Genomic DNA, 14,346 nt, shown 5'->3' with positions numbered 1-14,346 from the left:
AGAGGATGGCATTGATGAACTGCATGTAGTAGGCTATGTCTATCAAGAACTGTTGGTATGTACCGCTAATTTTACATATATGCAACGAGTTTGTCTACACTATACAGTTTGTGTTTGTTGTATACACATATACAACATATTGAATAAAAATATTTATATAAAGGTGTACTGTAATGTCAGTAACATACTTAATGCAATATAGTGTGCAGTATATTATTGCACCTGTCATTTTTGGATGGGACAAAGAAAACAGAGGGGTTGGCTAGATTAAGCATGAAAAAGGCCAAAGTAGAATTTACATTAAATTTTCTTTGTGACTCCTTGTTGGTCCTTTTTTGACTGAGCTCGTATGTCAATGCAGCTCTCATCCCCTGAAACCACCCGATGAAGTGACATGGACATCCAGCATGCCACAACTGAACTATTTATGCCCTTCTCTTTGTTTCTTTTCCACTTAGAATTTAATCTGATCACCACTAGGACAGTGTAGATTACACCTCAGAATGTTTGGTTTGAGTCTCTGGTGGAGAAAAGTAGGCACTATTGAAATTATTTATTTTCAGAAAATATATATATATACCATTGCAAGTATGCCCATTGGAGTTATGTCATGTTATAACAAATTTGTAATCATGTATGATTAAGGTCTTCGCATTGTTTTCCATGCAAAATGTTGTCTCATGCGGCACCTTTACTGTTTTATTATTGAAATGAAATAAAAACCTCAAAGAGCAACCTTCTGCCTGGAGCTTTGGAGTAAATTTTCGTTGCATATCAAAAACACCTACATTATCCTCTGCAGCATCGCAAATCTTTAAAAAAATGTCACATGTTCTCATGTTTCCAGCATCTGGATTTGTCGTGTTCCTGCGTCCTATTTAATGTAGACACTCTATATATATATATATATATATATATATATATATATATATATATATATATATATATATATATATATATATATATATATATATATATATATATATATATATTTAAAAGAATCATACATACAGCTGTTTTGAAAGCAGAAAAGTTTACATTATTATATGTTTTTTTTTTAAACGTTTTGTCTGTAAAAAGAAGGACCATTTGTAACCAGTACAATGAAACGCTGAATGCTGTTGCTGATATGCAGAATTACATCCATGACGAGTCCCCTCCCTCCTGTCACGGTGTCCAGGCTGAGGTGCTTCACCGGCTCGGTCGTGACTGCTGGATGGAGCTCCCCGGTCACTGCGGGCAGCCTCGCCTCAAGTCTCTAACCCCGCTGTCCAGTCCTCCTCAGTAATCTGCTCCCACCCAGATCTCACACGCGTTCCCTGTCCAGCCGTCCCAGCACTCACAGGTTCCACAATTGCACAACCCGTTCCCTGTGAGAAGAAGTGAGAAGAAAAGCTGTGAATTAAAAGAGCCGTGCCATCATGCCTGACCTTTAACAAGGTTCCTCTTTTCACGCCCTGCTTCCCCGGGTGCAGAACTCCAACAGGGGATGGAAGCCAACTACACTGCTCAGGAAAGACTGGTTTTCCACTGCGTTTGCCCACACAGTGTAAGGGGGGGGGGGGGGGGGGGGGGGGGACTGTTTTAATTACCTTACAAAAAAGAATCCTTTGTATGTCAGAGTCAACCGCATTAGAACAAAACTCAGTCTTTCCTACTCTCCATCTCCTGGAGCAGTGATATAATAAAGTTCTCAGCAAACAGACCAAAAGTCTCAGATCAGTGTGTAAACACTGAAGATAACTGGACATGTTTTCAACATTGAAATACCAACATCTCCCCCCCAAAAAAAACATGTTTAATGTGTGTGTGAGGCATGTGTTCATAAAAAAGCTCTGAGAGGAAAAACATCCTGCAGCAGGAGCAATACACCGATGCCCCCGAGCTCTCCTCCAGCTCCCCAAGCTGTCACAGACAGGGAGCCCGAGGTTAGGAAGAGGACTCCTGCTGGCCTCCTGTCACACCGTTGAAAAGACATATTTATTGCACAACATCCCTGTGGGGGAGGAAGGAGGAGCCCCAGGAGAGAAAAGTGCTGATTAGAGCAGCAGCAATGAGTAAGTACATCCCCGTTTCCAAAAATGTTACAATGCGAAAAGATAGACAGGATGCATCTTGTAGCTATAGTTTGTTTTTACAATAGAAGTCTGAATGTGAAATATTTTGTTATTTGAGGGGAAAAGTCTCATTTTGAATTTGATTACAGAAATATATCTCTAAAGTTGGACCAGTAAATGTTTATAATTTTTAAGGCATCCCCACTCATAGTAACCAAATACTAATACTTGATCACAGGGAATGAATTCTTAGCATCGTATGTAGGACTCAACAGGTTTTTTCTTCATCTAATTGTCGTTTACAGATAGGAATGGACTGGAGATACGCCACTTCAACTCTTCTATTCAAAAATCTTGTAAAGATGGTAATCTAATGGGAGCTGACATTACTCTAGAATCTCTGTACTTTTCAGCATTGATGACGTGCATGCATAGGCAATAATGTAAACCCATACCATTGACCATGTAGTGAAAAGAAGCTGCATGTTCCTCTCACTTTTACATATCCGTAGCTTTCTGAAATAATTGCAAAAGCTAATTAAAGTGAGCACAGAACATTTTACGATAGGTTATACCCAGAGAGGACAGTAGCACTTGAGATTTTCCTTAACTTGCTCAGGTAAACTGTGTTCAAGGAAATTGAGTTGTAGAAGTGTTCCTGAGCTTGTGCAGTGGTTTCCAGCACAGTGTCTGTCTAGGAGTATTTTGGGGGTTTTCTTATTTTCTCTCAGTACATTGCCTTTTTGCTGTCTGTCCCCCAACGTTTTTGATCTGCCCGGCTTCTTGTGATTGCAATTTAACTGATTTTATATTTCTTTTTTCCAAAAGGACTGAAACATCTTTAAGCAAGTGTTTTGTATATGTATTGGCAGACAGATCCAGATTCGCTGTGGGTTTTTTAGTAAAGAGACAGTTTATTATAAAGTGTCCGTGTTCATCGTTATGTTGGAACATGTTGCCAGGCTCAGTTGTGTTGTAATGAGTTTTGACAACAATGGAGGACTGTGGCAAAGTGGATGTGACTCATATATCAAGCTTTACATGCATGAACAGAATTTTTCATTGATGTCTATTCACCCAGGATGTTTTCACGGGACGCACCTGACATTGAAAAATAAGTGACAGTGATCCATGTGTGTAAAACTGAATATTTAGAGAATCAATGCTGGATTTCATTTGGAAGTTTCTCATATCAGATGGTTGATATTCTTCCTGATACATAATCATTTGAGACTGATGAATACAGGGAAAATCGAACGCTGGATGATTACATGCCCATAGACGTGCAGCACTGTGACCAAGTGTTGTAATTTATTTGTTTATACACATTTACCTGTGTCACAGACCTCTCAGTCTGATTCCTGGGACGGTTTCTGAAATTATCATATTCATCGCATGAAATTAACCAGCGAGCATTCCTAATTTGCTAAATTTTCCACATCACTCATCAGTAGTATGTGTAATGAGAATCTAGAGCTTTAGAGGCTCCATTAAATCTCTGGATGCAGAGGAGTTTACTAAAAAAACGTAACAAAGAATTTTTCTCTCTCTTGAATGTCGGAAAAAAGACTTAATCGCTGTTATCAGACTAAATGAAGCAGGTTATATCTAAGTATTCAATCCATAAAACATGACTTCATTTAAGTAATTCTCCTCCATATGGTTATTTCCATGTATACACACCCGCTGAGAGCGTTCAACAGATGTCACGAGACATTTGCTTTGTTTTGCGTCTTGTTTTCATGTGTTTTCAGGCGACGTTGCTCTACCTCTGAACCCACTGATGCCCGTTTGAATGACATTAATGCTGACATTTGGAGTCATCAAGTCGTAATGAGAAACACACATGTGTGCTGCTATCTGGATTTTGGCAGACCCTTGGGCACAAATGCTGATGTGCGTAATGAGCTTTCCATTATCAGCGGTGGTGGGGTGGGGGGGTATCCAGCTCCGGTGGATAAACGACAATCTGAAGGTATGTATGTTTCGTCCAAATTCATCCGACACAACCAAAACTGCTCATGTTATGGGATGTGTCTTTCCAAACAGGAATGTACAGTGGAGAAAATGCACTGTGACTATAAGACTTTTAAAATGCAATGTTATACAGATCTAAAGTAACATAAAGTTGGTGAAACTTACATACTTTTATAAAACATATTTAATATGTCAAACCTATGTCTTGGTTATGGTGCATTAGTTTACTCAGAAACTCACAAAGATACCAGTTGGGAATATACTATTTCCATAATGGAGTACACCATCACGGAATTCTATTTCTCATGTAAAGGGCAAATAAAAGCTACAGTATTCAAAGCTGTGAGATAATGCCCACTTTTCAAATGGGAAGTTCCATGTTGTAAGCCGACATGCATTTTTGCAGTTCCCAGCTAAAAACGTGTGTGAGTCCAAGTCAAATCATCCTCGTTACCTTTCTCAATACCTGTTGTGTCACACCCGGTGTTAGGCTATTCTGTTCCCAGTGCGAGTTCTGGCTGCCTTGGTAACATTTAATTTACAGACCTTTCTACTTTTTAAATGAGTTTTTAAAGCATGTAGTAAAAAATCTAAATCCATACACTCCCATTTGTTATTAGTAATCTATTATTGCAGTATTGAGAGAAAACATGTTGCAGATCAGTTTGCAAACAGTCTAATTAGCCGCGCGCACGTGCGTGCGTGTGTGTGTGTGCGCATGTGTGTGTTGTTACCTGTGCAGATGAGGCCGTCATGTTTATCACACTCTCTGTCGTCGCACTCACAGTACTCTCCAGACACCCACCAATCTTGGGGCGAGCAGATGCACTGGCCACAGTGGCATGATCCTGTAACACAGACACACACGCACGCACGCACACACACACACACACACACACAATTAACATCGCTACCACGCTAAGGTTTCGACTGTGCAGCATCTTTTCAGTGCATGTTGGGCGGAGGGGATATAAGATGTTCCCAGGGGAAAACCATTTCTAATAAAGTTTCACCACAAATACTAACAGCCCACCTACACTTCAAACCTCAGTGTCTACTCATCTCTCTCTGACTTTCTCACTGAAGGACAGCAGCTGTATAATAAGGTGTATATAATAAGTGGAAGAGAAAAACAAATCTATGGCTGTCTGCTTTCCTTTTGTTTCCAAAGCTCACATCCAGAGGTCTGACAAGAGTGTTTTCAGCCCACATACGCTGGGTTAAGAAGAGGGGGAGGATTAAGTGAAGAGAGGGAGGTGATAGAGAGAGGTGAGACAAGGGGAGCAGATGAGAGGAGATAGTTGTGGTGTCTGAATCTAGTGAAGCATAGAGAATGAACATGCTCATCTTCATTTTCACACCCTGCTCGGCTCTGCAGCGCTGGAGTCACTGCAGCTGCTCTGCTCCTGCAGATTCACTGCTGCATAAAAGCTTGTTGTATCGTGTCCTTTTCCATCTAATGACAAAAAAATCTAGTCTAATAACTGCACAAGATACAGCTGACAGGTGCACCTGCTGCAACTAATGATGTCTTGTCATTGCAACTCACCAATTATGAAAATTACTTATTTCATTGTATTCATACAAGCTTAAATTTCAATTTGCTGATCATTCATCACCACCAAAGCAAGTGATATTTGTGCAACAATAACTGAAAGCAGCTCAATTGTAATTGCATAGGCTAAGATAAAACAATAACATATTTGGTCTTTATAATCAGTGCATGGTCTGAATAATAACAGTTTCTGTCAGTTATTTGGTCAGTTTCACATATATCTTGATAAAACTGCAATGAAACGATTATTGTGTAACTCGCTCATGTCCTTTGAAGAGGTTTGAAGGTAAAAGACTACAGACACCTTGATATTGTCTAGATTATTGTTTGATTAGTTAGAGATTAACAGCATTAACCTGTGACAGAGCAGCACACTTGGGCTCAGAATGGAAATTGGATGATTAATCTTGTACAATTTGTTGTTAAGCATTGCTGTCTGTGTAATTACTTTATATTATAAACTCAGACATAGGAGGGCATTTTATGAAGTATGAGGCCACCAGAGACACTGAGACAGAGATAAGGCGTAATCTCACTTTGAGTGAACTGTTTTGTAATTTTATTCAGCTACTTTACAGTAATATACATAATCACTTCTCTGGTTTGTTTCTGTTTCTGTCTTTGCATCAATATTTGAAGAAGACAGCAGACATGTTTCAACGTGAGAATGTAGAAAGAAAAAATATATTTGCATAAAAAAGTAAATTAATAATGAAAATAATTTGATAATTTATGTTGCAAACATATCTAGAAAGGTCTTACCAACATCACAATAAAAAACAGTGAGCACTGACAAATAAATAAATAAATAAATAATTAAATAAATAAATAAAGCGAGGTGTATTGTAATCAATAACATTTTTATTTGGCACAACCCATGTACTCAGCTCTGATGCTGATCTTACAAATGTAGCATTATTTGGTTTACCATTTATTGCCAAAAAACTTTGTCAAAACAAAGAAATAATTGACAAAACATATTTTTTTCTTCTCACTGAAATCAATTGTACTATTTATGAATGGAAATCTACTTTTTTTTTTTTTTTTTTAAACATTGTGGTTTAAAGGTCCGAAAATATACTATTTTTCAACAATTCCACAACGATGTCAGAGTTCCAGCAACATTGTATTCAAAGTGTAATGCCCCAAATCCAGCTTTGGTCCTGAATTTCAGCCAATCTAAATGTCCCTCTAGTGAGCTCTATTGAGAACAGGCTTTTTTACGTGTCTGTACCTTTAGATGCTAATGAGCAGTGTCTGTTTTCCATTTTTCCTTGTTTTTAAGCTGCTAACTTCTGCCTTTGTGGCGATCAAGTATGAGATTATAAATTCTGTGACTCAGTTAACTTTTTTCAATTCATTTTTTGCATCTTACAGTAAAAGTACAATTAATTCCTTTTTTTTTCACACATTTAATATTCTGTCTTTGAATTTGCAAGGATTTAATACATAGTACAGGGAAATATAATTCATCACAGTTTAGTCTTGCAATGTATATGTTTGTATATGTTGATATCGTGTTTGTGTGTGTGCACATGCATTCCGTCTCTCACAAGATCATATACAAATATATATTTTGGATGGTAAAGGCTGTATAATCAGGTTTCTGGGCTACACTGCCTCACTGTGTGTAGACCACTGTATGGATTATGGACATACTTTGGACATACTTCCTGTGACTTATCAGGGTTCCAACCATCCAGGCTGGGTGAGTGGTTGTGCCACTCCCTTGGTTGGATTGGTGTCTTGTTGAATGTTGCCTGCCTTGTTTATAGTCAGCTATAATAGATGGATTCGGATGAAGCAGGAACAGAAGATAAATGGCTTGAATTGTGTCTCCTAATCGTTGGATAACCCAGAACTGGATGTAACTTTTGTAAAATGCTGGTTTTAGATAAGGCTGAGCCACACTATGGTGTAGTAACATTAAGGCTTTGGGACCTCTCTGCCTTTTCTGACATGTGTTTCTTCTACATAATCTTGTTGATTTCTTTAAAAGAGAGTGTTTGAGGTGAAGTTGTGACTCGAGCTTGGCTGTTGGTGTAGAAACAGGAGTGTGTGGTTGTCTCTCTGTGTTTGCCTCACGAAGGCTTGTGACCTGTCCAGGGTATAAAAACTGCATTAACCCCTAGCTGCACTGCTAAGTTAGATAATGTGGTATAGAAGACGGATGGATGTGAATCTTTTGAAAAAGTTGAAGTAATGTGGCGCTTGACATCTTTGATGCAAACTTTTCCATGGAGATGATGGATAGCTCTGTAGAAATAAACATATTTTTGCTCACCTTTTCCGCTGCACACAACCCCATCCGAGGTCTCACAAAGCTCCTTGCTCTCCACGTCGCTCATGCCACAGGACCTCGCGAACTGGCAATGCTTACCGAACCAGCCCTCTTCACAAATGCAACGTCCGCACGAACAGTAACCGTGACCTGGCGGCGGAGGGCAGAAGGGCCTTCATTTAAAGGAGACAGAATATGGGGCATGGCCATGGGAAAACACAAGAAATAAAAGGAAGTTTTTAAAAAGTCAAGAGAAACGCTGGTGGAGGGGAAAAAAAGACAGCAATAAAGAATATGAACACAGAGGGTTGACAGTGCAGACATCGAACCTTGACACTAATAGGCAGTACAAGGAGGCAGAGCTGCAGGAAGATGAGAGAGATGCGGGGAGCTTATTGTATTTCCCCCAGGGACATGAAAGGAGCTGTCATCACTGGTCTTGTACTGTCCTTAATAAATCTCAAGCACTTCAGAGGGAGAGATGAAAAACAAAGAATTGCAATGGCAGACAATAGCGGCCTCTCTTACACACACACACTCCAGAAACCATGGTAGTTTAATTGGTTGACAGAGTCGGTTGGGTGCTGGGATGCTTTAATAGCTGTTAGCATCCGTGTAGTTTTATAACAAGCAAGATCAAATTCATGCTCTTCATCGCCAGTGAGACCACCGGATCTCTGGATGTAGATCAATATAAATCTTATGTAGAGGCAGTTGCATCATTGATTGATTCCTTTATGTTCACATCTGGTAGCAGACGTCAGGTTGAAGAGGTGGTAACGAGCAGAAGGTTCTTCTATCATTTCCATCATGGTAAATCTATACGGTCTTGCTGCAAATTGTTTGATGTAGAGGCTTATTGATGAAATCCAGCAGCCGTTCAACACGTTTTTTGTTCGATTTGACTGCTATTCAATGCTATTCAATGCGTCACACATTCAAATTGTAGTTACACATTGATAATGCAAATACATTGTTAGACTCCTGTGACAAAAAATCAGGAACAAAAAACTGAGCAAAGTTATCAATGTTGAAGGCGACATTTGAATAGTTTTGTGACAGCGGCAAATTGAATTTGCTACCGGGGGGATGTGTTGGGGCTGTGTGTGGCCTACAAGCTGCCACACTCTGGTATAGACCGATCCAGGCGGAAAAACAATTATTCCTCTCTCTTTGTCACCTTACATCCAAATTCCTTAAATGTTTGTTGTTGTTGTTTTCTTAATTGGAAGTATAATGGGAAATGGTGATGCAAAGATGCATTAATGTGGACGTTGTGGTGCGATGTTATAAAGGAAACTAGCTTCTGTCTCACACAGTGGAGTGGCAGCAATGGCAGGCCATGCATGGCTACCTCAATCAGGCAGCTTGGAAGAGCGGTTAATTGCTTTGGAGGAACAGCAACATAGTCCTCATTCAATTAGTCTGCACCTGCCTCTCACAGAGCAAGCATTGTACATCAGCATTTAGACATGCACGGTGAAGGGGAGGCGATTGTGAAATTGGTGTTCAGCCCAGCAAAGATTGGCAGCGTACGCAGAGCGAGTCTGATGAAGGCTAAGTATTCTTAATCACAGGGAAACAATGCGAGCACAGCGTGAGCACTGTGACGAAGGCAAAGGAATAAGTGAGGGACAGGAGACAAGTTACACTATTTTGTATGTGGAAATTTTATCTTTATTCATAGTTGTCCTTCAACAATGAAAAGTCATAGTCAATACTGCTGTGATGCATGCCACCCCACACTCGTACACTGCAGTGTTACTCCCTGTGGAAATGACCTCTTTTAGCAGGAAGATGACTCCTCTCACACTGAGAAAAGAAAATGTCCTCAGTAGTTTGAGGAACATGACAAAACAATGCTATGTGTTGACAGATTTCAATCCAACCGAGCATCTGTGGGACGTGTCTGCAAAATAAGTCAGTCTTTCTAAGACACTTTCAGTGGTCTTGTAGACTTCTCATCTCCACAGCTCAGTGTCTGCAGATAATTGGGCTGGTGCTCTTAATGGTGTGGGTGATCAGTGTGTAAACATGAGCAGTGGCTCCATGGGCTTAATAATTATTGTGTTGAATCAGTTTTGGTTAAGTGCACATTAATAAAAACAAGAAAGCAGAGCGGAGTCCTGCAAACTGTCTGAACACTAATGCCATGTTAGTTTCCGGTGAGGGTTCACATAATTATTGTGCAAAGTACACAAGATTTAGCTCTTCTTATAACGAAAGTACTTGAAAAAAATCCAGCAAATGTTAAAATATCTGGTATAACATCTCTAATTCAATGTGTATAGTGCTGAATTGTCACTGTATTGTTAACGCTATGATAGTCAAAAGGCTCATAAATCCATCAACAGTAATAACTGTTGTATGATGAAGCTTAAACACCAACATGGTGTACTACTACTGGGCTGCCAATATAAGAGCATTGTTATACTGGGTGAAGAATGATGGCATTGATGTCAATGACCCTGAATGGGCGGTGCTAGAGAAAACTTCCATTGGTTCTACTTCATCAGTAGCTTTATTATGTTCCAAGTTACCACTAAATCAGCCTATCTCATCCTTTACCTCAAATCCAGTTGTCATTCATTCACTCAAAATCTGGTATCAGTTTCGGCGGTCTTTTGACCTTATCGACCTTTCATGTTCAGCACCAATATTAAGAAACCATTTGTTTGCCCCATCAATGATGGATGAGGCATTTGATATTTGGTCAAGAAGAGGAATAAGAGCATTATCTAACCTCTACGTTGAGAACAGGTTTGCTTCATTTGAACAACTATCACAGAAATTTAATCTCCCCAAGTCCCATTTCTTCAGGTACCTACAAACCAGAGATTTTGTGGCCTCTAACTTTGCTCAATTTCCATTACGTCCACCTGAAACTCTACTGGAAGCAATTCTCAAATGTAAAGTCAACACAAAACAAATAATAAGTAGAATGTACATATTACTAAATACATCTAATGTGGATAATCTGGACTCTCTCCAACACAGATGGGAAAAAGATTTAAATGAAAAAATTCCAGAAGCAAAGTGGCAACAAATAATACAAAGAATTTACTCCTCCTCAATATGCCTTAGACATGCTGTGGTTCAATTTAAAATAGTCCACCGTCTTCACTGGACCAAAGAAAGACTAACTAGGTTTAATAAAGATATTGATCCTACATGTGACCGTTGCAAACAAGCTTCAGCCACATTACTACACATGTTCTGGCTATGCCCAAAGATGTACAGTTTTTGGCGGTCTATTTTTGAGACACTCTCTATAATATGTGGAACAACAGTAGATCCCTCTCCAATGATCTCACTGTTCGGTGTGGCCCCGGGGGCCACTCCTCTCCCTGGGCACTTCAGAAATATGATGGCCTTTTGCACCCTGCTCGCCAGGAGACTTATTCTATTTAAATGGAAGGATGCCCGGCCTCCTACATATGGCCAATGGATAAGGGAAGTCATGCGCCATATTCATTTAGAAAAAATTAGATATACCATTAGGGGGTCCACCAGAACATTCTATATTACCTGGCAGCCATTTATCTCTTTTGTGGAAAACATGGCAGCTGCCAATATTGAAACATAACCCAAGTGACTATGTACCTGTTATTTTTAATTTTCCTTTTTGTTGTCAATATGTTTACAAATGTGCTTAGTAAGCTTGCAGATGGTCCAGTAACTGTGGGTGGGTGGGGTGGGGTGGGGTTATTGAGAAATTGATGTAAAAGTTCTGTGATTATATTGTTTATTGGTTGTATTTGAAAATAAAAAGACATTGTTCAAAAAAAAAAACACCAACATGGGATGCGTTATTACCTTTACGATCATTAATCCCGTACTTATTGTGTCCATAAATTACCAGGAAACCCAATCAAGACAATTATTGTGCTACTTTTTTTTGGTGTGTTAAACAAGACATTTTCTTCACATTCCTGATCAGAAACCATGTGAAAAATAACAACTTGACTTAACTGAGAACTTTTTCTATGAAAAAAACACAGAATTCCAGCAAAGTCCAGAAATCAATCAGAAAATCAGAAAACAATGTGGATGAAGTTCTGAAAATGTGTTTCCCCACTTTTCACTGGGATTGCAGTTTCGAGCATCCCTCAGTTCTTCAAAACACCCAATACCTTCCTCAAGCCTGTGAGTACACACACTTAATTGTCAGCCTCACAGCGTGTGTGGGTGTCGAGGGGTGGGTGTGTGCCGCATGAGTTGTGGTTTGTTTGTGTGTTTGTTTGACTGTGTTGGTGTTTGGTGCTGCGACAGACTCTTCCCAGAAGTCTCATGGAGAAATGTCTCCAGACAGCCGAGGATGCATTGAGTGCCAGTAACCCATTCACATAAATACTGCATCCCTCTTTAAAAAAGAGAAATGCACCCTCAGATGCTGCAATGCACCACTTACACAAAATGGCACGACCCACAGGAACATTAAAAAAAAAAAACACACACACAGACACACACACTGAAAGTGTATGTAACAGCAGGGACACGGAACACGTGTCAATTTCAATTTGTCATGTTTTAACACTTGTTCCACACTTTAAGCCTCACATAAACATAAAAGTAAATGTCACATATTATTAAGAGGACACAATGTCATCTGAACTCTGCTCATAAAGAAAAATTTCTGCAACAATCCCCCCCGCTTTTCTTGGAAACTATCGTTTACTTCATTGCACATTTCAGATCTCTGATCTCTACTGAAGACTGCAATGGGCTTCATTGAGAAAAATCAAATTTCAGTTGTGCCTCTAATGTCTCCGTGTGATTCATCCATTACAGTGGCTCTGCCTAAATTCCTCAGATTAAGAGCACAAAACTTCCAGAGACCTCAAACAGTAGTTTCAAAGGCTTAAAGCAATTTCCCACAAATTAGGCTCGAGGGTTTTTAGAGGGTTCTGTGGATATCAATGATGGGATCTCCAAATTCACCCACATGCCACTGGCATAGTATCAAAGTGCGCGTGCGTGTTCGGGGTGCCACAAAGCAAAGATAAGCAACATCCCAGTCAATGGAATTATAAGCACCATGACTTGATCTAAGCAACTGAGGCTCTAAATTGTTGAATCTAACTATGTCCTACTTGACTGTATTTTAGATTATATAATAATAGAAATGTACCTATTCAAGCCCTGCTGCATAGATTAAGGAGCTGTGATTTCTTTAATTTAGCTTTGATAATATTCTGTGTTAATCTTGTGTTTGTAAATTCACCGTTTCTACTTTTTTTGTTGAATTCAAAAATAACAAACACACAGAGTGAGCCATATCTGATACTGTCACTGATCAAAAAGTAGACACCATTGATGTATTTGGATTCACGTCAATCTACTGTGTAACTCCTGCTACATGCACGACAGTGACAACAAAAATAGTTTCTCCAGATAATAAGAGAGTGAATTAAGTGAAGAGGCACACCGATAAAGGTTAAGAATTACCTGCCTCGGATCACTTTGAAGAACAAAACTTCCCTCTGTACCAAAGTGAGAAATTAAGTGATCTCTCTAGCTCAGATGCTGCTGATGAAGTGAGCATTGTGAGGAGACTCAACTTTTGTTCGCAGCTTTACTGTAACATGTTTGAGGACTTCTTCGGCCAACATGTCCAACTCCACATGTCTGTGCAGGAGCAGCCTCAGTGACCAATTCGATTAATTCGATGACTTCATGCTGACCACAAACAAACCAACACAGAAATGATGCCATTTCCAGTTAATCATCCTCCTGTAAAAAAAAACATCTAAAGCTCACAGTGCAGTAGTAAATGCTCCTGCTTCTGCATAATGTCAGTCATTGTGTTAACTTTGTAAATCATCGGCAAAACCCAGGCAAATTGAAACATGCAGTTTAGCAGCTTTTAGTTTAGTTCCAGTGTCATAACATACACTCCCCACCTTCTTTGAACTGTTAATACTGTGAAATATTCCATTATTCCCACACTTGATTCTATTAAAGTGCCCCTTTTTGAGTAATCCAAACATGTCTTGGGGTTAAAAAGACAATTGCAGGTGGTGTGACAACCTGGAAGTAGTGTTGAGTAAGTCTATTGTCTATGCTGAAAATGAGCAGTGTCTAGCTGGTAGAGTGGATGCATGGAAAACATTTCTACTTCTCCACACACCAACACAGATATTAAAACTCAAACTCACCATCTGGACTGTTTATCGCCACATTCTGTCAATCAAGTTTCTCTTACTGACACAACTTGCTGAGGGCAGTGCACATGAGTGTGTGTGTGTGTGTGTGTGTGTGTGTGTGTGTGTGTGTGTGTGTGTGTGTGTGTGTGTGTGTGTGTGTGTGTGTGTGTGTGTGTGTGTGTGCGCTCACCTCCGCAGACCTCCCCACTGATGTCCTCGCACTGACGATCGTCACACTCGCAGTTCTTGCCATGAACACGACTGTCCCCAGGTGGGTGGCAGGTACACTGTCCACACTGACACTGACCTGGAAAAACAGAGACGTTTTCT

General features: G+C 39.7%; 1 protein-coding gene across 1 annotated transcript in view; it reads right to left on the bottom strand.

The window, feature by feature from the left end:
• Positions 1 to 1,020: 1,020 nt before the first annotated feature.
• The window catches only part of itgbl1 (integrin, beta-like 1), a 44,342-nt gene continuing 31,016 nt past the window's right edge, over positions 1,021 to 14,346 (bottom strand). The window contains exons 8-11 of the mRNA XM_080478404.1: positions 14,207 to 14,323; positions 7,874 to 8,020; positions 4,769 to 4,882; positions 1,021 to 1,370 (exon numbers count right to left, since the gene is read on the bottom strand). Coding sequence (XP_080334530.1) covers positions 1,282 to 1,370; positions 4,769 to 4,882; positions 7,874 to 8,020; positions 14,207 to 14,323 — 467 coding nt within the window. The 3' untranslated portion in view covers positions 1,021 to 1,281. The remainder of the gene's footprint in view (positions 1,371 to 4,768; positions 4,883 to 7,873; positions 8,021 to 14,206; positions 14,324 to 14,346) is intronic.

The sequence above is a fragment of the Lipophrys pholis genome (assembly GCF_963383615.2).
Source record: "Lipophrys pholis genome assembly, chromosome: 13".
NCBI classification, from domain to species: Eukaryota; Metazoa; Chordata; class Actinopteri; order Blenniiformes; family Blenniidae; genus Lipophrys; species Lipophrys pholis.
The sequence above is the reverse complement of the archived record's forward strand: the minus strand, read 5'-3'. Positions and strand labels throughout refer to the sequence as shown.